Source organism: Heloderma suspectum, chromosome 15, assembly GCF_057233095.1.
Source record: "Heloderma suspectum isolate Gila_16-S chromosome 15, 16-S_ref, whole genome shotgun sequence".
NCBI classification, from domain to species: Eukaryota; Metazoa; Chordata; class Lepidosauria; order Squamata; family Helodermatidae; genus Heloderma; species Heloderma suspectum.
This window is the reverse complement of record NC_139472.1, coordinates 1,229,752-1,255,509: the sequence shown is the minus strand read 5'-3', so window position 1 is coordinate 1,255,509 and position 25,758 is coordinate 1,229,752. Positions and strand designations below refer to the sequence as shown.

At 46.8% G+C, this 25,758-nt stretch overlaps 2 protein-coding genes across 29 annotated transcripts in view; both read left to right on the top strand.

Moving 5' to 3' along the window:
• Positions 1 to 5,763, top strand: part of ECE1 (endothelin converting enzyme 1) — a 51,385-nt gene extending 45,622 nt beyond the window's left edge. For all 9 annotated transcript variants that reach the window (XM_084821911.1, XM_084821912.1, XM_084821918.1 and 6 more), the window contains one exon: positions 1,833 to 5,763. In XM_084821911.1, the coding sequence (XP_084678037.1) occupies positions 1,833 to 2,009 (177 nt within the window). In that variant the 3' untranslated portion in view covers positions 2,010 to 5,763. The remainder of the gene's footprint in view (positions 1 to 1,832) is intronic.
• Positions 5,764 to 12,433: 6,670 nt separating this feature from the next.
• The window catches only part of EIF4G3 (eukaryotic translation initiation factor 4 gamma 3), an 88,188-nt gene continuing 74,863 nt past the window's right edge, over positions 12,434 to 25,758 (top strand). For 11 of the 20 annotated variants that reach the window (XR_014786002.1, XM_084821592.1, XM_084821591.1 and 8 more), the window contains exon 1: positions 12,523 to 12,941. Coding sequence is in view for 17 of the 20 variants with exons in the window: in XM_084821592.1 (XP_084677718.1) it covers positions 12,607 to 12,941 (335 nt within the window). In the remaining 3 variants the exon portion in view is untranslated. Of the gene's footprint in view, positions 12,942 to 13,779; positions 15,076 to 15,176; positions 15,207 to 16,569; positions 16,721 to 25,758 lie in introns of those variants that run through there. The other 9 variants (XM_084821594.1, XM_084821593.1, XM_084821608.1 and 6 more) reach the window with 8 other exon arrangements.

The following is a 25,758-nucleotide window of genomic DNA, read 5'->3' as shown; positions in this document are numbered from 1 at the left end:
GCCCTCTGAAAGGGGATTAGGCAAATCCCAGGAGGAGAAGTCGGCAGTTATGGCGAAATGAAACTTCCATGTTGAATGTCCACCTGTGGCTCTTCCTTTGTTAGACATCCACCGTTCCCAGGTTGTTGGATGTCACAACTTTCAACAGTAGATCAGTGTTACTGATCTGTTTATTTTTTGAGAAATCCTCTCTCCGTTACCGGTAAATGCAAAGGTGTTGAAAAGTCATAGTGAGGGTCAATCTGATGGCAGTTCACAGGGGAATAGCTAAAAGCTGGAAAACTGCAGCGCTTCTGACATCGAAGTCTTGGTATACGGAGCTGTGGCTAATAGCCATGGCAGAAGAAATGGATGTACTGACTGAAATGAGCTCAAGGCAAAATCAAAATATCTGATTTTTTATAAACTATGGCATGACTTTATTGTATATACAAATCAGGGACACACACGGCAATACTTGTTAAAGCCTTTCTTCTGGTTATGGAAAAGAGACCAAAGATGCAATCCTGTGCATGTTTAGACAGAAAGAAGTCCTACAACTCCCAGCATTCCCCAGCCAGCAGCGCTGGGTGGGGAATGCTGAAAATTGTAGGACTTTTTTTCTGTCTAAACATGCACAGGATGGCACCCCAAATATAAGTTACTGTTATGAAGTTCCATAAAGAAAACCTCCAAGCAGCCAGTGGATTCCAGCCATATTTTTGCCTGTAAAGGGGAAAAGGATTAAATGTACCACCCTCTGTCAACAACTAGATTTAAATTTGATCTATTTGTCAGTCATTGTAAATATTTATTTATTTATTTAAGAAACAAACAAACAAAATGCATGTTTAAAAGCCAATAAAACATCTTGCAGGCATTAAACATACACAAGGGGTAGTATGTTATCCCTATGTAGAGTAGACCTATTGAAGTGAATGGGACTTAAAGTTAGGCATGACTAATTTAAGTCTCATTCATTTCAGTGGGTCTACTCTACGTAGGAATAACATTCGATACTGCCCAGTAACCCAAGCAATTCCTCCCCCCAAAACACACACGCATCCTTAAATCAGTCATACCACAGGAAATCTATATCCTACAGGGACGTTTAACGTGGCTTTACAAATCTGACAGGGCCTGGGAATGCCACACTCTTCCTAGAGAGTGAAGGCCCTGTTTTGTTCCCTAAAAGCTTGCAGACATTTCTGAATATTCAGCAGATCTCAACCGACAGGAAAATTAATGGAGGAAATTTGTAAGGTGCCCTGGGAATTTGTTGAAAGCTGCGGTATAAATTCCTTAAATAAATACACAAAGAGTGGTTCCATTTAGCTCACCTGGGTTGCATTTTGCCACTGTGTTCTTTTCCAGTGGGTCATTTCACTGATGTCCAGGAAAAAGGTGCATGCCAGGTGTCAGTCCGCCCCACCCCTTTCCCCAGCCCTCATCCACTTTCTCACAACCACAGCTTGTTTGGTGGATTCCTGGCTTTTGTGCAGTTTTTTCTCCATTCTAAAAGGTCAAAATGCCTCTCCGAAGGCTGTTACTGGCAGGAAGAGCTGAAAGCTACAATCGGTATTTTGGCCCCGCCCCTTTTGCCTTTAGCCCCACCCACCACTGGAATGTGGCCCCCGAGAGTTTCTCCGCAATGGAATGTGGCCCTCGGGTGGAAAGAGGTTCCCCACTCCTGTGTATGCAGTGTTGATATGAGGGACCCCCTTGCCTATTAAAATAGTTACTTACACTGCCTTCTCCCTCTCTCCTGCATTACCAAACTAGAATTCATTTTATCTCTCGCCCCCTAGCCCCAAGTTTAATAAAAGACGTTGAGGCGATTCTTTCTCTTCCAGGTCTGGTGTTCTGTCCGTACCCCGGAGAGCTCACATGAAGGACTAGTCACCGATTCTCACAGCCCATCCCGCTTCCGGGTCGTTGGGACCATCTCCAATTCCAAGGAGTTTTCTGAGCACTTCCGGTGCCGGCCTGGCTCCCCTATGAACCCACTGCGGAAATGTGAGGTCTGGTGATTCTTTTTTCCTGCCCCAAGGAGAAAGGGAACTGGCAGATAGCCAAACCCAGGACAGCCTTGCTTTAGCCTTCCTCCATTGTAAAGAAGCAAACTGCAACCCTGGGATTTTATACTGCAGGGAGTCGTCTTCTCAGTGCTCTGTTCTCAGCTGGAAAGGAGCTCTGGCTCTTGCGCCAACGCACCACCTGAACTGATCCACTGTGAAAAGTCCTCTTAGTTAACTCTTGAACTGCTGACGTGGTTTTTATTTCTATCTTACCTTGCTGGGAGTGCTTCGACACAGACGCGTGTGTCCGTTCTGTGATGTACTGACGGATACTCGTGCTCTTTCTTCATGCAGGGGAAATGGGCTCTAGCAGAGGCCTGAAAGCTCTTCTGTTGTTATTTTTCAAAGGGAGAACCACCAAGAAAAGAGAACCTATTTTGGTCATGTTGCTGCAGACACACATGTATGCATTTATGTATACACACACATAAAACAAAACGTATTACATATTATGGGGGGAAATTATTTTTTGAATCTTGCAGAACACTGGAAATTTCAGGGAAAATATAATGAAGTTTTTATATATGTAAAGTGAACAGATTGGTATATTTATTACTCTTTGTGTGTGCAACTATATTGGTAAAGAGCATTCTGCTTTAGTGCAAGAGACAGGATGCAAACGTCTATCATGTATCCTCTTATCTCTCTCCTTTTCCTTTCTAAATGAAAGGGCCTCAACCTCTTCGGTATTTCTTCATAGGGAAGATGTGTTGGCAGGCAGGTTCTCCGCTGGCAGTGAAACTTCTGGGGCTTGACTATTCTAAACTCTTCCCCCTATCGTAAGCTCTGCCTGTTGAAATCTTGGAGCCCTGCCTAGCCCTGTGTAACAGGTAAGCATTTCTACAAATGCTGCTTTTGTCAGCCTCCTGCTTACCAAACTAGACTTGGGAAACTTCCGTGTGTCATGTACTGTGACCGCCACCTCGCCTTTGGCACACTTCACCTAGGTGTCTTGAAGTGTCTGCCGCCTCTTGTACCAAGAAGATGGGCCACTTTGCAATAAAATGCGCCCCTCAGAAGCTCGAGTTGCAACGTTGCTGCTAATTGGATGCCCCACTACACAGACCTTATCTTCACGGACCTTGGAGCTGTTCCCTTCTATGAGCGAGGGTAGTCACACGTGACGTGGTTCCCTTGTGGATCCATTTCCCGCTTCTGCAGAAGGAGGCCCTTCTGCCCAGGACTCTCCTCACTCACGGTGGCAGCTCCAGTGCTATCAAAGGGGAAGTGGCACCTCCCTATGGTGTCTCTGGAGCTCTTGTTGACGTACTGTCTGGCTCCTTTAAGCCTTTGCTTGGCCAGGAAATGCACTTGGCACTGTCAAGAGCTCTTTCATTCAAGTGTGCTCTAACATGACCCTCGGAGCACAATGCCAGGTAGGCTCACCTACGTGCTGAAGTTCTCTTTAGTGGCCTTAAGAATTTTAGGTTTGGTAAAGGTTAGTAAGATTTAGAAATGGGCCAGAAATGCAGGCTGTGGCACGTGTGATGACTGCTAACTTGACTTCAAACTCTTGCGGGCATCGAACTCTCCTCCTGCCTTGTCAGTGCAGTCTGCCACTGTGGGCTCTCGGGTGCCTGGAAGCTCCTTGCCCAAAGGCACAGAACATGGAACTCGTAGCTGTTGACAGGCAATGGAGACTGTCCGCTCTTTGATGAAGCCATTTGAATTATGCTGAAATATGGGATCCGTTTCAGGAACTCTGAATGGGGGAACCAGGCAAAGATGCTCCAGCACTTGCAAGCAGATGTCCTTGAAGAAACAGTGCTGCTGCTTCCTTGGCGTGGTGGCAAGCTCTTCTCCTCCTCCAGCTCCCATGTGGCACTGTGGGGCCAGTATCTGCTGTGATCCCAGCTGTGTGCTGAACTTCTCTCGTGTGATTGTGCTTGGCAGGAAGAACAGATCTGTTGTACCGTTTAGCTTAAACTTCTTTCCTAGGCAGGATTTTACACTTTGAATTAAGAGGAGCAGGAGGGCAGGGTTGCGATGTGAGGCAGGTGCTACTCAAACCTCTCCCAGTTCACCAGAAGTGAGAGGCCTTCATTCCAAAGAGTTAGCGAGACTGTGTGTGTCCAATGTAGTGATTTCTTTTATCTCCTGCTCTCGCAGTGAGGTCATATTCTTGCTGTATACAGTCCATCTTATGTTTGGGACTTGTGTGTGCTATTTCTTTGGCGGGCCTCCTTTGCAGAGGCTGAGAAAAACAGATCTGTTCAGACACTGCCTGTTGAACTCACAGGGTTGTGGAGCATCTCCACGCCCCTGTGGAAGCAGCCCTCTCCTCATTCAGCGCCACTACAGTAGGACCTGGGTGCAAATGGATGGCCACTGCACGTCTGGCTTCTTGGGCTCAGTGGGCTTTGTTGGAACAGAAATATTCTCCCCACTCTTTTCCTCAACCTTGAGACAGCTTTGCGGACTTTGAGTGGGGGCTCCATCTGAACTTTGAAGTGATGCCAAAAATAATGAGCGGGGGGCAAGAGATGAGTGTGACTCCATTGTTTTTGTGGAGATGCATGACTCAAATCCTTCCGGTGCCTTAATGTCAGAACAGCCCCTTCCCTCTAGCAGCAAAACATATGCTTCCTGTGCCAAAGGCTAGCTCTGGTTCCACCAGAAAGGGAACCCTGCAAACGCACACAGCAGGGGTGGACAGCTTGCAGCTCTCCAGATGTCATTGGACTTCAGTTCCCATCAGCCCCAGACATCATGGCCAGCGATCAGGGATGAAGAGAGTTGTAGTCCAACAACCTCTGCAATGCTGCAGTTTGCCCAACTCTGGTCTTTAGGGAAAGCAGGGATAGTGTCGATTATGCAGGGTGAGATCCTGGCATCTGGGACAATTAAAATGGTTCCCTGGTAACGCTCTAGGCCGTGTTGTCTGATTTCCCAAGTTCCTTTCTCGCTGGCGATCCTCAGATGTGGCCCCTTCTGTTACTTGGAATAAGCACTGGCCCCTCGTTGCTGTTTTGCTTTGCCCCCTCCCATGTTCCGGGGCTGAAGCGGGGTGCGGGCTGCTCTTTAGCTGCCTACGTGAGGAATGGACAAGGAAAACCAGCCCAAACGGCACCACCCCCAGCGGGCAGGAGACTGCGGATTGGTGCTTTTCGTGTGGAGAGAGCAGAGGCCCACAGCGGAGGCCATATCCCAGCCCCATGGCTGTGCTTGCCAGTGTGGGTTACTTCCTTTCTCACTTGTGTCAGTTTTTGGTTTTCCTGTTGTGTTCCTCCTGCACAGAGCCAAATTAGTTCCAGCTGTGCAATCTGCTTTTGGTAATTGGACCCAACAAGAACATGTGCTGATCATTTCAAGATGTGCTGCGGAGTTCTTCAGAAGGTTCATGCATGGAGGGCTGCCAGGGGGACTTCGTAGTACATCTATTCCCCCCCCCACACACACACACACACACACTAGAGAGAAGGAACTGCAGGCCCCCCATTTGGGGCTTGTAATACTCTTGCGGGGTGAATTCATCGTCTGGCATGGAGCGAAAAAGGGAACTATTTGGAAAAGGTTCGCTTTGCATCAGACAAGGCCTGCTTTATTTCAGATTTAAGGGACAGGTCTGCAAGGAATATTGTAGTATTTATGTATGGAGGGTTGGGGGAAGAATACAGCATTTGTTTGGCCTGTTCTTTTGTGTTATCTCCCCTCATTTTGGGATGATTGTAATTTTGAAATAAAAAAGCTTTTATTGGGTTTTAAATGCTCAGGTTTTTCCCGTTTGTGTGTCTGTGTCCATCCATCGACAGCTTTCCATGGCTCCCCAATGACTTGAACCCAGGCCTACTTATCAAAATAAAATGCTCTCCCTGCTGGTTTCAGCATTGATCTGTCCTCTGGAAAAAAGGTTGCCGGCTGTCTTAAGCTCTCAAGTTGTAACAGCACCTTGACTCACAGACAGTTGCGTGGGGCTGATGCTTATTTCCAGGCCCGGAAAAGCTTCACTGGCTGTTTCTGCACCTTTAGCTTTTGTTTGGTCTCTCTGTTGCTTTATCAATTTGTAGGCTGCCCTGGGAGTCCTATACTGAAGGGCAGCCTGGAAATATTTAAATAAAAGGCACCAAAGCAGGCCAGACTGTCTTTCTCTGATCAGTTGGCACCCTGACTCTTTCGCACACACGCACGCTTGCTTTTGCATACACTCACATGCAGCTGCTGCCACCACCCTTGGAAGTGAGGCCTATTTTAAGCGTCATTTGATTATTGTTTTTTTAGCATATCCGCACAGTGAATGTTTATTTCTTTAATTTATTATTACTTTTATATCCTGCCTTTCTTGCTTTCGCAAGGAACCCAAGGTGGCTCACACAGTCCTCCTCCTCTCATAGAATCATAGAATAGTGGGGTTGGAAGGGGCCTACAAGGCCCTCGAGTCCAACCCCCTGCTCAATGCAGGAATCCAAATCAGAGCATCCCTGACAGGTGGCTGTCCAGCCTCGTCTTCAACGCCTCCAGTGTGGGAGAGCCCACCGCCTCCCTGGGGAATGGGTTCCATTGTCGTATTGCTCTAACAGGACGTTTTTCCTGATGTTCAGCCGGAATCTGGCTTCCTGGAATAATGAGCCCATTATTCCATGTCCTGCACTCTGGGATGATCGAGAAGAGATGCTGGCCTTCCTCTCTGTGACAACCTTTCAAGTACTTGAAGAGCGCTATCCTATCTCCCCTCAGTCTTCTCTTCTCAAGGCTAAACATGCCCAGTTCTTTCAGTCTCTCCTCACAGGGCTTTGTTTCCAGTCCCCTGATCATCTTTGTTGCCCTCCTCTGAACCCTCTCCAGCTTGTCTGCATCCTTCTTAAAGTGTGGTGCCCAGAATTGGACACAGTACTCCAGATGAGGCCTAACCAGTGCTGAGTAGAGGGGAACTAGTACTTCCTGGGATTTGGAAGCTATGCTTCTATTAATGCAGCCCAAAAGAGCAGTTGCCTTTTTTGCAGCCACATCCCATTGTTGGCTCATATTCAGCTTGTGATCGACAACAATTCCAAGATCCTTCTCGCTTGTAGTGTTGTTGAGCCACGTATCCCCATCTTGTAACTGTGCATTTGGTTTCTTTTTCCTAGGTGCAGAACTTGGCATTTATCCCTATTAAATGTCATTCTGTTGTTTTCTGCCCAGCGCTCCAGCCTATCAAGATCACTTTAAATTCTGTTTCTGTCTTCCAAAGTATTAGCTATCCCGCCCAGTTTTGTGTCATCTGCAAATTTGATCAGCATTCCCTGCACCTCCTCCTCCAAGTCATTCATAACAATGTTGAAGAGCACTGGGTCCAGGACTGATCCTTTTTTAAAAGCTCCCACCCATCTTGGACCCCTTTTCTTGTTAGCGTCGCTTGCCATGGGACCTGACTGATCATTGTTCTGAGTTTATTAAAATCTGAGTTTATTATTTGCTTTCTTAAAATCCAGGGTACGTGTTTGACTACACTCGGCTTTTGCTTCCCTTAGAACCAAGAACTCAAGTACAACATGGTCGCTTTCCCCCAGAGTTCCTGTAACTGCTACTTTATCCACTCAGTCATCTCTGTTGGTTAGGATCAAGTCAAGGATAGCCGATCCTCTAGTTCCTTCCTCTACTTTCTGTAGGAGGAAGTTATCCGCCACACAAGTCAGGAATTTCCTGGAGGGGCCATGTTTTGCAGAATTTGTCTCCCAACAAATATCGGGGAAATTGAAGTCCCCCACTACTACTACATCATGCTTCCTTGAAACATTGGCTATTTGCTTTTCAAAAGTTTCATCCTCGTCTTCTCCTTGATTGGGTGGACAGTAGTAGACTCCGACCACCAGGTTCCTTTTATTCTTTGCTCCATTTATTTTGATCCAGATGCTCTCAATGGGGCTACCAAGCTCATCCTCCTGTATTTCTGTGCAGAGACATGTATTTTTCACATACAGTGCAACCCCACCTCCCTTTCTGTTGCTCCTGTTCTTTTTGAACAAGCTATATCCTTCAATTGCTGTACTCCAGTCATGAGAGTCATCCCACCAAGTCTCAGTTATACCTATCAAGTCATAATTTCCCTCCTGCATTAAGAGTTCAAGTTCGTTCTGTTTGTTTCCCATACTCTGAGCATTAGTATATAGACATCGAAGACCATGTGCTTCATAGTCTGGCTTTCTTCCTACATGTGTCTGAAGACTATTATTGGGCGCTATCAGAGCTGCTCTCTCGGTTGCAGTGCATGCGCCTACGTCCATTGTTACCCCCAACTTTGCATCTCCCTTCCCCGTAGGATTCAGTTTAAAGCCCTCCTGATTAAGTTCTTCATGCTGTGGCCAAACACATTCTTCCCATCCTTTGTGAGGTGCAACCCGTCCCTTGCCAACAGCCCATGTTCCAGGAAGTATAGCCCGTGGTCCCAGAATCCAAATCTCTCTCGTCGGCACCAGCTTCATAGCCAGTCATTCACCCGGAGTATTTTTCGTTCCCTTTCTATCCCTCTCTAACTACTGGAAGGATGGATGAGAAAACTATCTGGGCCCCAAAGTTCTTGAGTTTCCTTCCCAAAGCTTGATCCTCACAATGACCCTGTGAGATAGGTTAAGCTGGGAGTCAATGACTGGTCCAAAGTCACTCAGTGGTCTTCATGGCTGAGTGGGGACTAAAACCCAGGCGCCCCAAGTCCCTGCTCAGTGTTTTGGAGGAGAGACATTCCACGTCTCTAAACGTGGAATGAAGGCTGGTGGGCACCATGAGCCCTTCTAGGTCACAGGGTTGCATACCCAGTTATGTTTACAATGTTTTGGTGTTCACAAGATGGCCACACTGAACAGCTGTTTTGAGTAAAGTGGGAAAGAGGCCTGGGCAAGAATGTGGAGTTGACGCCTGCACAAAACCCTTCCCTTGAGGCCTAGCGGGGCAACTTCGCTGTCGCAACACGTACTACTGCTAGTCTGGGCTAGAGGTGGCCTGCAGGCCTCAATTCTGTGGAAAGTAGCCTTGCTCAGGGTGGGCATTGGCCCAATCACAGAATGGTCAAGTGTTTTTTAAAGCAGTCACTTTTAATTAGAACAACGCAAAACATTTAAACAGGTTTTATAGCTATGCCAGTTTCCAAAAATCAGTTCTGTGAAACATTCAGCTCCCCCCACCTTTTTACAGCCTACAGTTAAACACACAACACACACATATATGTAATGAAACTAAAAGATAAAAAGCAAAATAACAGCAACTATGATAAGAATTCTGTTTTAAAGACCAGTTCTTCAAACTGGGTTGAAGAATTTCAGCAAGATGGTAAAATATTTGCCTATGGTCAAATACCAGGATACTTAAGAGATTGCCCGATCCCCTCCTGTCCTGCCTCGTTGCCGTGCTCATCAGTAGATACCCTGCTGGTGGTACCCAAGATTTTGGAGATCTGGTCCATTTTGGCCCCACAGAAACTCACAACAGGAAAGTTTCCTAATAGTGGAGAGCCCTCCGACAGACGAGAGAATTGTGGGATGGAAGGTGTTCTCCTTTCCCCCATTTTAAGCACTTCTCAGATGTGGAGTGCAGCACTTTAACAGCATCATCTTTTAGGATTTTAAATAGCTCAGCTGGAATACTGTCATCTCCGCTAGCTTTGTTGTTAGTAATGCTTCCTAAGGCCCACTTGACTTCACTCTCTAGGATGTCTGGCTCAAGTTCAGTGACTGCACTGATGCTGGGAAAGACTGAAGGCAAAAGGAGAAGGGGACGGCAGAGGATGAGATGGCTAGATAGAATCACTGATGCAATGGATATGAACTTGAGCACGCTCCGGGAGAGAGTGCAGGACAGGAAGGCCTGGCGTGCTATGGTCCATGGGGTCACGGAGAGTCGGACACGACTGAACAACAACAGATGTGGAGGGTGATGGTTTCTACCAGCAGCCATATAGACACCTGTGTATAGCGTATGCACACAACGTATGTGTTGGGGAAAGTGAGAATGTCAGATTTGACAGAAATGAGAGTGTCACTGTATAATAGTTGCTTGCTCCATGTATTTGGGTGGAGAAAGACAGTCTTTTGGGGAAGTTCATATGTTCCTAAGCAGCTTGGAGCTCTGTCTGGTGGTGCATCTCCCTTTTTAGAAGTGAAGCACCATTTCCTATGCAGCTGTAACAGCCAGATGGCAGCAAAATTGCAAACCTTCTCCCAAACTCAAGGGCATCTTTCTGTACACATCAGCAGCAATCCACTAGAGGTCAGGGTAAGCAAGACATTCCTCGAAATGCCCGCTTTTCCCGTTATCTTGCCTGTGCTCCTCTTTGGCAAACATCCCATGAAGCAACCCGTGTCCGTTGGCTACCCTGATATTATTCCTATTGCACAAGTAGGATTGCATCCCTATGCAATTTGGGATGGCTCTATGCACACACCCTCTAATGTAGGTCCGAGTATCCTTGCTTCATGTGCAAATCCTCACTTCCATGTGTTGAAAAAGGTGTGTCTGTGGAGGATCCATCTCTTTAACCACCCTTAATGGGGGCATGCCAGAGGCCAGGGTTTGGGGCGGGGGGGGCAAGGCACCCTCAGTGGCTCCTCTTAACTTGGAGGAGGCACCGTGGCATGCAAATTAATTCTCTCCAAATGTTTCTGCCCTTAGCCTGGGTGGAAGGGGTTGCCAATCTGTGTAAAGTGACCTTGCTTAGGGCTTGGGCACAAAATGGAACAAGGGGCTTCTGGCTTTCACGTTTGTCGTATACCCAGATCCTAAGCTTTAGAGCAGCCTGGTTGAGATTGACTCCCTCCCATCTAGCATCACAGCTTCTGACTGGGAAGGCTTTCTCCCTAGCTCTAGGCAGGAGTATGTGTTATAATTACTTAGCAAAATGAAGGAAATATACTTTGCCCATGCTCAGAGGCTGCTTCTCCTCTATTCACCTGTTTCAAAGAGGAGCACCTGGGCCTTCCAAACAGCTCCTGGTGCTTAACCCCACCAGCAGTGAAAGCTGATTTTTATTTATGCAGCCAAAACCTTTTACACATTAAAAAGGGGAGGGGGAAATCAATACACATTGTGCCTGTGTTTACTCTGAAGCCGCTCTTGTCCGGCAGTGGTGCAGCTGGGTAATTTTAGACTCTGGACTGAATGGTCTTATGGCTGTGAACCGCCCAGAGAGCTTTGGCTATTGGACAGTATAGAAATGTAATAAATAAATATACAAATAGGGTCGAGGATCGAGGGTTAGATGGTCCTGTGTATAACTTCGGTTGTGAAGCACACCACTAACATTTCTCCCACCACAACCACCATTACATGCTTTACAACTGCTTCTACATTCCTGATGTATTAGAACAATAACAAAACTGTTTGCCAACCCTTCTTTAAAAACACCAACTCTGAGCATGTGCAGTGTTGCATTTTAATCTCACTCAAATCATAGCATAATATCAACAGGAATAAAATGAAGTTTCTTCTGCTGCCCTCATCACTTTCCATTCTGGGGGCTCATTTGAGGGGGTTGGGCTTTGGCCTACTGTGGTTGGGTTTAGGGTTTAGGTTGGGAATACTACTGTATTGTGCTGATTATGGTTTATATTGATTTTGAGTTTTTGCCCTTCTTTCCGTTATATTAATCATGGATTTCTGTACTGTGTGTGTTTGTATGTCCGTTCGAGACAGCTTTTTGAGGTGGGAAGTGGCGCATAAATTAAGGGCACAATCCCATGCACGTTAGACAGAAAAAAAGCCCTACGACTCCCAGCACACCCCAGCCAGAGGCATGCTGGGAGTTGTAGGACTTTTGTCTATCTAAACATGCATAGGATTGCACCCTAATAACAGTATTATTACTAATGAATGCACGAATAATAATAATAATAATAGTACTGTAGAGTAGTCCAGCCCCTTCTCAATGCAGGGGGTTACAATTTATAATTGGAATGTATCAGAATGTAAAGTTCTCTCCGAGACCTAGAGGACTCCCGAAGCTTTCCGAACGGCCGAACCGCCTCGGCGCGCGAGGGCGGGGCGGCGGAGAGAAAGAGCGGCCGGGCGAGGATTTTCCCGAGGCCGCTCGGGCGGCGCCTGCGAAGCTTCCCGAGCAGAGCCGAGCTCGGGCGAAAGCGGAGCGCGGCTGTGTGCGAGCGCCGTTACGTGCCGGAGCCCCCCCCCTCCAAGGAGCCGAGCGCTTCCGGACTGCCCCGAAGAGCCGAGCGCCCGAACGCTGGTCGTCGTCGTCCGCCCGGACTGCTGGAGGCGTCCGCCGGCGCCATGTTGGATGCTCCGCTCCGTCCGTGAGGAGAATCCGCCAGCATCGCCTGCCCGACCGCCGCCGCACACCGGGGAGCCGCTTCGCCCGGCCCAGGGGCGTCGAGAGCCGGCGGCGGAGGCGGCCTCATGAGCGGCGGCGCGGCCTGAGCGGCCCCCGGCGCGCCCGGCCTGAGGCGGAGGCGGAGGAGGGGAGCCGGCGGAGGCGGAGGCGGAGGAGGCCGGGCAGGAGGAGGAGCAGCAGCAGGCCGGCCGCGTTGTCACGGAGACCGGCCGGGGGTGCTGGCCCGCCGGGCTGCCCCCGCCGCCGCCGCGGCCGCCCCGCCGCCCCCCGCCGGCCTGGTGGTGGCTCCGCTTGGCCATGAGCTTACCGCAGAAGGCGGCCCTCAAGCCCGGCGCGGCGGCGGCAGGAGGAGCGGCGGCGGCGGTCGTGGCGGCGGCTCCCCCCACCGGCACCGGCGTGGGAGCGGGCGGGCCGCCGCCGCCTCCCGCCGCGGCCGCCGCTCCTCCTGCCCCGGCGGCTCCGGCTCCTTCCCACCCGGCCGCGGCCGGGGCGCCTCCTCCTCCTCCCGCTGCCCCGCCACCGGCGGCGGCGGCGGCAGCAGCAGCAGCAGCACCGGCACCGGCCGTTCCTGCCCCGGCCCCCCCTCCTCACCCCGCCAGTATCAGGGCTCTCCAGGCACAGCCGCCCCAGCAGTATCCTTTGGCACCCCGAGGGGCTGGATGGAGGAGCCCGGCTGCGACTGACGCGTGTGCCCGCGGCGAACGTGCGGACGCGGACAGAGATGGGGCTCCCCGCACATGTTAAGAGGGGAGGGGAGTCGAGCCTGCTCTCGCGGAGATGGAGGAGTGCGTGCACGCGGGAAGGGGCACCCCAAACGTACATAGATTGTGGTGGGGAAAGACGGAGCCTTCTCCCACAGAGATGAAGGAGCGAGTGGACGCAGGGAGAAAGGGATGCCCCAAACATACATAGATCCGGGGTAGGTGTGGGGGAAGGCTGAGCCTTCTCCTGTGGAGGTGGAGCAAGTGGACTCGGGGGGGGGGGAGAAAGGGGCACCCCACACATACATACACTGGTGTGGCGGAAGATTGAGCCTTCTCTCACTGAGCTGGAGGTGTGTGTGGACGTGGGGTGAAAGGGGCACCCCACACATGCGTAGATCAGGATGGGGGAAGACTGCACCTTCTGGAAGATGGATGAGCAGGCCCTGCATGGATGGATGGATGGATGTGCGTGCGGGGAAGGAAATCCGGGAACAACCCAAACATAATGTGTTGCTGGGGGCTGAACCTCTCGCAATAAAGATGAATGGGTGTACCTAGAAAAAAAAAGGGGATCCTAAAGAGAGGCACAAATACGTTATTTGGGGGTGTGTGGATGGTTGCTCTTTGCCCTACAGGGGGATGGATGTGTGTACTTGGGGAGGAGAAAGGGGAACTTAACTTTAATTGGTGGGAGTCTGAACTTCTCTCTGAAAAAAAGAACAGTGTACTGTGGCCAAGCCCTGTGGGATATGGGGAGGGCGAAATATTGCACATGCCACCCTTGTATTGGCTAGAAGGGAGGGTCCTTTCCCTCACATATGTGCTAGGCTGACCCCTTGTGCCTCCCCCTGAAAGGCCCAGCATGTTGTATGGGTGTGGTGTGGCCCCCTGCCCATCCTATCGGAGCGGGGAGGCTGTGCCACAGTTTCTCTTTCGCTTTGTAAAGAAAGGAAGGTTCTGCGTCTACAGTTGTTTGGAAGGGAGGCCGGTTGGGCATGGCTGCGCCTCCGGAAGAGGATCCAAGGAGGTCAGGCTTGGAGGGGGAAGCGTTCTCATGTGTAGTCCCCCCGCCACCGTCTGCCTGCCTGTTCTCAGGGAAGGCACAGTGAGTGTGCGGGGTGTGTGTGGCAGCAGTGTCTTTCACAACAGGAAGTGGTGCCAGGCAGTGCTGGAAAGGGAATTGCACCTGCTGGGGGTGGGGGCTTGTGTGTCTGAGTCTGTGGTGGGATGTTGTGTCTTGTCCTAACTCTGAAGATGACACACGCTTGTTTTGATGGGTGTTTTCTTTGGTCGCCACCTCTTCCTTTGCAGAGGATGTGTTGTTGGCACAAAAAATCCTGCTCCTTGGTGTAATTGTTTGCTTCTGTCAAAAGTGTTGTGCCCTGTTGCGCTCATACTATGATTAAAGCCACACTGAACGCAGTAGGGCTTGCTTCTGAGTAGGCAGGAATAGGACTGAGGTGAAAGACTGTTAAAAAGTCTTGTGTTGAGACAGAGCTAGGTTTTGTTCAGTGGTAGCTGTGGGCTTTAGATAGTCAACTTTGTTCTTTGATGGTGAAACTGATACTCATATTGGATTGTTTCTTTACACACTTTTCTCTGGAAAAATGGTTTCTGTTGGGAGGATGTATAAAATACATGCACCGAAATAGCCACCTTAAGGAAAGAGGACATTCTTGCATGAAATGTGTTTAATATTGGCTGTTAGGCCAGGAGTTTAGTAGGTAAACATTGCAGGGATCACTTTAAAAAATGGTGTGCATGAGGGGGGGAGGGGGAGAGAGAGAGAGAAAGGCAGGCAGGCAGGCATACAAGTGAGAAGGGAGTTGGGAACAGCATGTCTTACTTAACTTTCAGATACAGTCCCATATCCTCTACTGTCTAGAAGGATTTTGTGTGTGTGTGTGTGGGGATAATGAAGAGGTTTCTGTAGAAAACCAGTGAAGAGGTAACTGCTACCATTGGGAAAACTGAAATATTCTGTGAACTGAAGAAAATCTCATCCTCTGGATTGATGCCTATGGATGGTAGCCAGAAGTGCTGGTTTTGCTTTGTCAGCAAGGTCAGCTTTACTGTTCATAAGGGCAGCAAAATCTCTCTTTATTGTGGGGACAAACTGTAACAGCTGTGAGATATTTACATAGAACTTATTTCTCTTTACAGCTCTGTGTGGCTTATCAGCCGGCGATTGAGGTAGGCATGTCAAACCCTCTTAAAACCTGTCAAATCTGTTGCTTTGCTTGACTGAACTTCAACTTAGGACAAAGGCCTATCATCCTCGCTTCTCTGTAAATTGATAGAACTCTTCAGATTTTTGTGTGGTACAGATTTAACTCTACCAGCTCTCTGGTATTTCTGGGAAAACTGTAATCTGTGGAGACTTTCTTTAAAAGAGCCATGTAGAATACCACTCATCTTAAGTGTGGTTGCCATGAGTAAAATTAGGACAAGGTTTCTAGTTTTGAATGGTTTGCCAAGGATTACAGTGGGGAGGCTGGCTTGTCTCACTTTGGAGTCTGTGCTAGATGGTTTCTGTCCAACTCTCTTGCTGGATTTTCTGAACACGCTTTTAACTTTGTGGCTGGAATGAAACACCTTTATACCTCAGTAGTTAATTGGCTTCTGCTTTCCTGGCTTTTGGGGTAGCATATGAAGATGCTGGATTTCCCAAAGTACTGCGTTCTTGTAGTAAGGACTGAAAGCATATTTTAATTTTCCAGCATCAGTGAATGCTAGCTTAGTGTGGCTTGGAAAGCTGGCATACACTGCACTGGAAAATGCTTTCATTTAAGGTTTTTTTCTATCTCAGTTGTGCCCTCCTTACTTATGTCGCTGGAAGGAAAGAATACTGGTTTCCTTTGTAATGGCTTAACTCTTGTAAAAAAAACAACAACCCTCTGGACGTGCAGTGTTGTCTCACATGACAAAGCATACTTAGATCTTTAAGAACAAGAGATGTTAAAAGAAAGGAGACAGAATGCTGCTAAAATATCAGAGCAGTGTAATATAGGGAGTAAGATAAGCTGGTTCTGCCTGTTTTGGTTTTAGTGGATGATGTGCCTTAACTTCGTAGTGTTTTCAGAACCTGGCCTGATTCACACATAATGCTAACCCATGGTATGGGTTATGGAATTCTGGGTTGCCTTGATGTGTGAATATGGCTGTGCTAACAAACGATGGTTGTTGGGTTGTGACCTCTGTGCTATGGATTGTTGTTATGTGTGAACTCAGAAATGTGAGTTGCTCATGGGTTGTTTTGCCAGGCTACAGGGCAGCAGGCAAGAGTGGTAAAAAAACAACAACCAACCACTCTAATGCCGGTACTACAACACCACAAAGGCATTTGGGATACAGGCAGGGAGTGAGCGAAGGCGAAAGGAAACAACCAACCAAGGGATTGAGAAAATAAACCACGGTTTGTTCGATTATCTGTCAGACATACCCTGGGTAGGGCAACGAACCATGGGTTAGCATTATGTGTGAACCAAGCCTGTTCAATGTCTGTTCCTGCTTGCTTTAACCCACTGTCCCAAATTTTTGCTCCTTCAAAATCCAGCTCTATGTCTTTGGAAGAGGAAAGCCCTGTGAAGCTGACTTGAACTTCACAGTCATCAGAATTCAGCTGTCTAATTTTGTTTATGCTCTCGGGAGCGCACTACGTTGCAGGAGCCAGCGATTCCTCTCTCATGCTAGGATAAGCAGCATACGTATCCTTGTATTTCCACTCCAGAGCTCTGAATATTTTGAGACTTAGGATCTTTCTCCTTCAGCCTTAACGTTGAAGTAGGTAGAGTTGATTCAACTTCTGAATGCAAATACAAGCAGAAGAGCCTTCAGGCTGAGGGAGTGGACAGTCTGTGTATGAAAACGAGGAAGGTGGAGGATGAGAGAAGCTTGAAAATAATGGTTGTGGAAAAAAATGGAATGTTTTCTGTGGAGGTGTTATAAAAGCAAATGCACTGTAAGTTAGGCGAAATTTAACAACTTGTTTGAAATGTGTCCTTTAAGGTAGGTGAAAGTCTTTCTAGTTCTAATGGTGGTGGTTGTCTTTGTTGGCAGTAGCTAAATTCAGCGGGTTAAAAATGCCTTTTGGGAGAGTGATGCCTTGGTGTGAATCACTAGGAAATTTAGCATAAGCTCATTCTGTCATTTAATTCTTAATACCCCAATCCCACCTCCCAGTGAGGTAATTTAGACTGAGACATAAGGGTGTTGACATAGTCCCCCTCCAAATGTCCATAGTTATGTCTAAATATGCAATGCCTACTTGATTCCTGCACCTTTGGGATTGGAACATATGAAGAGTGGGAGTATACCACACACTCCCGTCTTTCTCATAAACTGCAGATAATGGCTGTATTTGCACATCACCTTAAGCCAGGAATCCTGGTTTATTAAACCACAGTGGGGCTATTTGCATGTAATGGTGGCAAATCATGGGTTAATTAATTAATCCATGATTTGTCGCACTAGGTGCTGGACCCATTCTGCAGCTTTTTGAATATTCAACCCCCGATTGGGGGCTGCTACATGACATCCGAACCTAGACACTAGGCTAATGGACACTAGGTTAACTACTAAAACAGTTAGTAGTTAGGTTAACTGTGGGTTGTTTAACCCATTATTAACTTATAGTGTCTGGATTTGGATGTCACATAGCAACTCCCAAGGGGGGGGTGAATATTCAAAATGGCCATGGAACACACCCAGCACGCTTTGCTCCTCCCACGAGTGTCTAAAACCAGGCATAGATAGTTTAGTGTGATGTCTGAATCTGGGATTATGGTTTATTGCACCCAAACAAGCCAGGATTTGTAAGCCAACAATAAGCTCTGTTTTAAAGCTGGTTTATGTTTCTGGCTTGTTTGGATGCAATAAACTATAATCCCAGGTTCAGACATCACACTAAGCTATCCCTGCCTGGTTTGTTTACCTTCTCATGTGTGAAGGAGGAGCGAACAGGCTGCATACACTGGCATCCAACTCATTCACAGTGTGGTTTAATAAGCCAGGATCCTTGGTCTAAAGTGATGTGCCAATGTGTAATTGTTTCCTTCACCAGCATAGCAGATAAATATGGGTAAGAATAAAACTCAGACTGCCTGGTTAATAAGCATACATTCATGAAATGATGAGTTAAATGTCTACAGCATTCCAAACTGTAATGTAAGAACACATCTTGGCCGGATGTGCCTGATCTTGTCTGATCTCAGAAGCTAAGGAGGGTCAGCCCTGGTTAGTACTTGGATGGGAGACCGCCTGGGAATCAGGCTTCCTGCATCGAGCAGGAGGTTGGACTCAGTGGTCTTGTAGGCCCCTTCCAACTCTATGATATGATAAGGGAGCACGAACAGGCAGCATTTAAGAAGGAACTTGGTTGTTGAGCTCTGTTTCAGTACAACTTGCAGTGGATTCTTTCCCACACATTCACTATTTATTTATTTTAGCGTTTATGTTCCACCTTATCAAAGTTTCTAGGTGGATAGTAACAGCTTAACACAATAAAGCATCATATGAGAAACAGCACAATACAAAACAGCAAAGGGCAGCATAAATTCAATAAAATTAACAAACCAGGAGCCAGTAAAAGAACTGGGAGGAACTGATAGCATAAAAAGGCAAGGTCGTGTGCCATTAAAAGCTGGAGAGAACTGGACTGGCTGTGCTTGGTGTCTAAAAGGCTGTGACAGAGGTGCCATGTACATATACAGAGGGAAGGAATTCCATAATTTGGGTGCCATCACTGAGAGGCCCTCTCCCCAGTAGCTACTCACCTGATCTCAGAATGCCAGGGCACCTGGAGGAGGGCCTCTGATAACTATCTTAATGGCTCAACTGGTTCATATGGAGGAATGAAGTTATTGTTTTCATATTCACCGCTGTAAAGTGTGAAAGGCTCTGGCCCGCTCACTGGCAGTTACTCACTACTTTGTGACCTCAAGTTGGTTCCAGTAAGGGTGTTATGCCCCTGTTACTGTGTTGGATTTTTTCGGATGGAACAACGCGGCTGCTCGCGTTCAGTCTCTCTCTTCATGGTTGTGGTTGCATTATTGTTGGCTCCTTTTTGTGGCCTTCTGGATTCCATGTAAAACTTGGTGTTTAGAGCCTGCTCAGTGTCTGCAAAATGGTAGCTGATGGGCTTAGAGGAGAAAACCAGATTTGTGGCCAAATAATGGTCTGCAGTAACCAAGGCTTAGAACCCAAATAGTGGTTTTAGATCCAAAAATGTAACTGGTAAACCATAGTTTAGAGCTTTGTGTCTGTTTTTGGTTTCCATTCGCTCCGTTCATAATTTCATTCCTGTCTTCATAGTGCAGCAGCCTCTGGAGGCAGAGTGATGGCTGTAACTATGGTTCATCAATTTTAACATTATGCCAAACCATAGTTAAGCTTCCTGAACTGTGGTTTGGCATGATGTCTGAATTGAGTGTGGCTGTTTCTTCGTTGATGCAGTTACTGCCTGGTCTCCCCCACCCCTCCTTCCCCCACATCCTGACTTCTCAGTTGTAAGATTTCAGTCTTTTAAGCACAAGTGCTCCGTCTTGGTTTATGGTTTCGGATTTTCATTCTTTCCCCTCAGAGCCATAGTGTTTCTGGTTTAGACAGACCTGTGTAGCACTTGTAGGGGTTTCTAGAAATACTTTTCCTCCCTTACTTGGGTTAAGTACTGTATAAACATGCAGCTTGATTATTTGAATGATGGTAATAAAATTGCTTCCAAAGGAGAGTGTCCCAGCATGCATTAGTACCAGGCTGTTTCTAGGCTGTGGGGTTGCCATTTTGAGGACTCATATTGGTGTTTGTACGAAGAGTTCTCAGTACATGCTGGCTAACATTCCTTACTGCCCATCGAAGGCACTGTGTGCGTTAAAATTGCCTTCACTAGCCAAGACTAGATTGTTGTTGTTGTTCAGTCGTTAAGTCATGTCCGACTCTTCGTGACCCCATGGACCATAGCACTCCAGGCCTTCCTGTCCTCCACTCTCTTGTGGAGATCTTTGGGCATCTGATTAGTGCCAACTGGTTTTTGTTTGGGATGGGTAGACTTTGCAAGTACTTGCTGCTTGGGTAGCTTTGTGGGTGGCAGACACATCTTGCAAAAACTGCTTCGGGGGCCTTCTGGAAAGAACTAATTTTGGCCTTGCAAAACTGATAGAGTAAAACTTCAAGGTTTTCCCCCCTTGTATTCTACCACTATGTTTCTCTTGGCCTTGGGCTCCTTTACAGATGATACATTGGAGTTTGTCAGGCTCATAAGGGTCTTAGATATCCATAACTGGAGCAATGAAACCACTTGGGGATTTTTGTCCTACCGCAGTGCTTTGTGGTACTTTTGAGTTCTCACTCTTACTACATTCACACACACAGTTGTTTCTGAAGTAAATACCTTCCTTCAAAAGCAAAATGGTGTGTTTTTTAATGCTTCAAGCTCTGGTAGTCAAGAAATATCTAGTCAAAAAGGTAGCTGTAATAAGAATTAGCAACGTGGGCATGAACACTGGGTTTGCAGGAATGGTTTTGCCTATCTGTCTTGGTTGTAGCTTACAGTTGTGCAAGAGTGAATCAGAATTGGATGAAGGATGTAGCAGTATGTCACTGATTCCTCTGCTATGCCCACCGGTGACAGCCTGTTATTGTAGTGGTGTGCAGGGGGGAGGACACCACCTTTTGGTCCCACTTGATGAAGTCATTTCCTGTTTATCTGTCACCCAGCATTGTCCCAAGGATCCTTTGCTGGGAGAGTGGGAGTCCATCCTCATTCTCTCATAAACTGTTGGAAAGCCCTTGAGCTGCTACATGAGCATTCCTGTTTTCCCTTCCTGAACTGATGATTCTGGGTGGAATTCCCTGTGTTTCTCTGCTAGACATTAAAAGTGAGCAGTAGAGCAAATGTGTGAAAACAGCAGAAGAAAACTGGGAAGAATCCTGCAAGATGAACATAAGAAGAGCCATGGGGGATCAGAGCAAAGGTCCACCTCATCCAGTGTTCTGCTCCCGCAGTGGCCAACCAGCTGTATGTGGGAAACTCACACGGAGGACACGAATGCAACAGCACCCTCCTACTCATGTTCCCCAGCAACTGGTGCACATAGGCATGCTGCTTCTGATACTAGAATATGCCTCCTGGACTGCTTCTGAGACTCGCTCGCATCTACCTCTCCCTTGGTCTTTGGACGTAAAATACATCCATTGAGGAGAGTAGCCTTCTGTACGGTCACAGTCACCCTAGTTGACTGTGTCCTTTTTGATGGACGCATTGTCATACATTCCCTTATTGGTTTTGGTGTGATAGGTGATGCATCTTAGCTCATAATGGACTGTATCGTTCCCTGGCCATTTCGCCTTTGGCACATACAGTGGTATGTTGCTATGGTGTGCGAAAACTCTTGCTTGTCCCCTAATGTTTGTATATTTCCTACCTGAAGTTTTCCCCTGTTTGGAGACACCTGCATTTGCTAGTGATGGGGCTAGTAGGCCAGAACAACAACTAGAGTTTGAGCCAAATTCGTGCCTTTGAGAATAAGAGTTTCATCTTTCTCTCCCTCCACTCTACTTCAGATGACCTCATGGGTAACAAGAAGCATTCTAAGCGCTGGCAGATTTCCATGTTTGTAGTTGCTCCATTTTTAAATGGAGTTAATTGCTTCTATTGAGGTGGCTTTTATATTTTTGGAAGCACCCAGGTTTTGCATCATAACGTGGGAAACTGATAGCCTGAAACTTAGTCTCAGACTGCAGCTTTGATAGCCATCATGTAATTGGCTGCATTGTGAAATCACTTCCTTATGTGCATGATCCATATTGGTTTGTGTGTTCTCTCTAGGATGTGTATTAGTGACTTATTTGGAAGGGAAAGCAGTATACTTAAGAAAGGATGGAGGATTCTTCCGTTGTTGTAGCAATTAGTATCCGAGACATGCATCCTGAGTAAACTCTAGGTTATGTTCAGACATTTTGTTGAAGGTATGCTGACCCTGGGCTCAGTTGTCTTTGATCAGAGTGTAATATTAGAAAGAGAAGACTGGCAGTATGAAGATGCACCTTTGTTGGGTACTGTGGTCCCATAACCGAGCCATTCACTCAGCTCTCTAACCATATACTTGTGATTTGTACAGAGTTATAAAATACCTGGATACAGTAAGTATTTGCATAGAAACTAGCTGAAGATAAGAACCACAACAGAGACAGATTTCTAATGAGAGGGTTGGTGTGTTCAGTGTGCTCATTTTAAGATGAATTCTCTCTCTCTCTCTCTCTCTCTCTCTCTCTCTCTCTCTCAAAATCAAGTCTGCACCTCCCTTGATGACCACAACGTCTACTGCTGCCTTTTGTTATTTTATTTTTTTACTAATTGCTTGCATGCCTTACCTATGGCAGTTGTTTCTCTCTCTCTCCTCTTTCCCCCAATTACTTCTGGTATTTAACACAAATATATGTTCTAGAGTTTCTAGCATTTGTGCTCTTTGGAACAGAGCCTGTATTGGTTTCCTAAAATTTATTTGAGTCATACCCCACCTTTCTTCCAAGGAAATGGTGGTCAAGGCGGCTTAACATTTCTTAGGTGACTGCTCATCTTTCTAACCTGACCAGGTTTCCACATTCCTTTTTGATTTGTCACTGCTTTTATTGTAGAAGATGCTACAGTTTTTGCATTTTTTCTTTCTTTCAATAGTTTCTCTAGCTATTGTATTCTTTTAAAAGTGATCTATTAATAATTTCCTTGAGGCATTTTAATTCAATTTCCAGCGTATTTTTGTATCAGGAATAGCATAATGGAACTAGTGTTGGCTGTCAGTGTTCCAGGTCGGATGCTTTAAGCAGGACCAATATATGATAATGTTCATAGAATCATAGAATAGTGGGGTTGGAAGGGGCCTACAAGGCCATCAAGTTCAACCCCCTGCTCAGTGCAGGAATCCAAGTCAGAGCATCCCTGACAGATGGCTGTCTAGCCTCATCTTGAATCCCTCCAGTGTGGGAGAGCCTACTACCTCCCTAGGGAATTGGTTCCATTGTCGTATTGCTCTAATGGTCAGGAATTTTTTCCTGATACTCAGCTGGAATCTGGCTTCCTGTCACTTGAGCCCATGATTCCGTGTCCTGCACTCTGGGATGATCAAGAGATCCTGGCTTTCCTCTCTGTGACAACCTTTCAAGTACTTGAAGAGCGCTATCGTATCTCCCCTCAGTCTTCTCTTCTGCAGGCTAAACATGCCCAGTTCTTTCAGTCTCTCTTCATAGGGCTTTGTTTCCAGTCCCCTGATCATCTTTATTGCCCTCTTCTGAACCCTCTCCAGTTTGTCCACAAGTCTGCTTGTTTCCCCAAGTCTACTTGTGATTCTCAAAGTGGGCTACACTGCTAGGAACCGGTTTGAGAATTACTAGTAGACATGGAAGAACAGTTCTGTGAAACTCAAGAAGTGACACATTCCTACACAGTTGAGCTGGTCTTCTGCTTTATTTTCTTCCTGCTGTTCCTTTGTCCAGATATACACCCTTCAGAATTTGGAGAAGTGACCTTTAATATTGGTGAATATGGAAGAGAGATTTGAATTGTTGCTTTAATCTTCTAGCACCAAAAATATGCTAGGCACTGAATAGGTAGGAAGCTGATTTTGCTCATCAAAAGAACTCCGCCCCTTGTGTACATTTGTTTTATTTATTTATTTTGGTAGGAAATTAGAAAAGCGTTTTTAGAACTTCATTTGCTCCTATGGGGAGGTATAGACCCCATTCCAATGTCATGGCAGAAATTCCTCTGTTGTTTTTTCCCATGGTTTGTTGTTGGGTTAACTATGGGTTGTTTGAGCCAGGAATTGCAAGGATGAGCGGAGTGTGCCAGTCAAGTACTTGTTGCTTCCACTTTCAGTTAACCCAGGAACGTTTCATGAAAGCGGAAACGATGAGTGTGTGGAAGACAGCATGGTCATTGCTTCTGTCTTCCTAAGCAATTCCTGGGTTAAACATCTCAGGAATTGCCACCATGATGTGCAAACCAGGACATACAGAAATGTCAAATAAAGGATCTGAGTACAGTTTGCAAAATAAGAAAATAAGTTCTCTGGAAAGGGTTGATTGAAAGGAGGGAAAGCTTTCCAAATGCCATTGCACAGTATACAGTGTAATCCTAATATTGTTATTAAGGCATTAAGATGTGGGACTTATGAACCAATAATGGCACCATGTATTATACCGGAAGTTTGTAGGTCCCATTGTTACTATTTCGTGCCTTGATTCTGGCTCTTCTCAGAACACAGTGGTGCAGCCTGTTTGACCACCAGATATTAGTGGGCTGATGAACTTTTGAAAAGTTTCCTAGAGCTGCTGTGTAAACTGCCAAGCCATGGCCTGAGGTGAGTGGCAGTCATATTTGTAACAGGCTTTGCGTTGTGTGTTCCTTCATGTTACTATCCAGGACAGGAACAGGGTCGTTACTTTTAAGTTCTATGATTATGCCTAACTGAAAGTGTTAGCAGTGAGAGAATGAAGGGAACTAGCGAGATGTGCTCATAACCTTGCTCTCCTTTCACATTTAGTGGTGTGCAGCGTAACCTCTTTTAGCTGTGAGTAGAGCATTTTGAATGCATCCAGGTAATTGCGTGGGCCTAGATTTTAATAGGTACCCTTGGGTGTGAAGTCTAATAGGAAGTAATCAGGCTTCTCTGTCGCCTTTGGCATCTGTTTTGTAGCCATTTCTTTTACCTGAAAAGAACAGCTCTATTTTTATGTGGTGACGCTAGTGGACTCTTTCTTGTTTGGTTGTTTAAAGCATTATGTCAGAATTAGGCTGTGTTTACATTGCACTTTGATTTTAAGTGGTGTTTAACTCTCAGGTGCTGGCATTGTGTGTGTGGTAGAGAATGTTTAATAATCAGTCCAGAAGGGGACTGAAGCAAAACACTTCCAGGTGTGAAGAAAAGGTCAGCTGGTAAGGACTGTATGTTTTCTGTCAGCTGCTTTCCTTACCTTGCGCTTTGTGGCTGGTTGCTTTGTGGGGATGGGATATTCAGTTCCTGGAATGTAAGTTTCTGAGTGGACCGAGAACAGAATGTGTTCTTTCTTTCATGCTGTGCTTGCAAACGGACAATGCCTATGTTTCTGCCTGTTTGGAAGGTTCTGTGGTGCTCATGCAAGAGTCCTTTTCTGTCCTGCAGCTTGGCAGCTGAGGAGATGTCCCCTGAAGAGCCAGCCCTGTTGGTCTCTCCCCGCCCCAATTCTCTTTCGGCTCTGCTCAGCCATTCAAAAGGCTGCCATTGACCAGAGAGACAAAGGGCTCTTTCAGGCCCTGAGCTTTTGTTAATATTCCCAGTTTCTCCACTCTGCTCCCTACTCTGATTGTTAATACTCTCGTTCAGCAGCTACAGTGGCATTTTTGGAATGAATGTTGCACAGATGTAGCAGACATCAGAGGATATATATTCCATTCATATTCCTGTGTGGTTCTGAAAAGGAATGGTTGCTTCTAAATGGATATTTGAGCAGTAGTGCTAGGTATTGACTGCCCTGATCAATACCAAATCTGTCCATGGTGCGAAGCTGCTGATCTTAAGTAACTTTTGTTGGAAAATGTGTGCTTGCCCTTCATAAGTGTGCTGTGGGTTTCAAAGCCTTAGCCTTTTTTAAGCCTACCCCATCCCAGTGCCTCGAGGGGTGACACTATTTTGAATGCTTTTGTCACAACCAACTACTCTGCCAGATAGCCCTCCCCCACCTGGTGCCCTCCAGATGTGTTGGACTATCACTC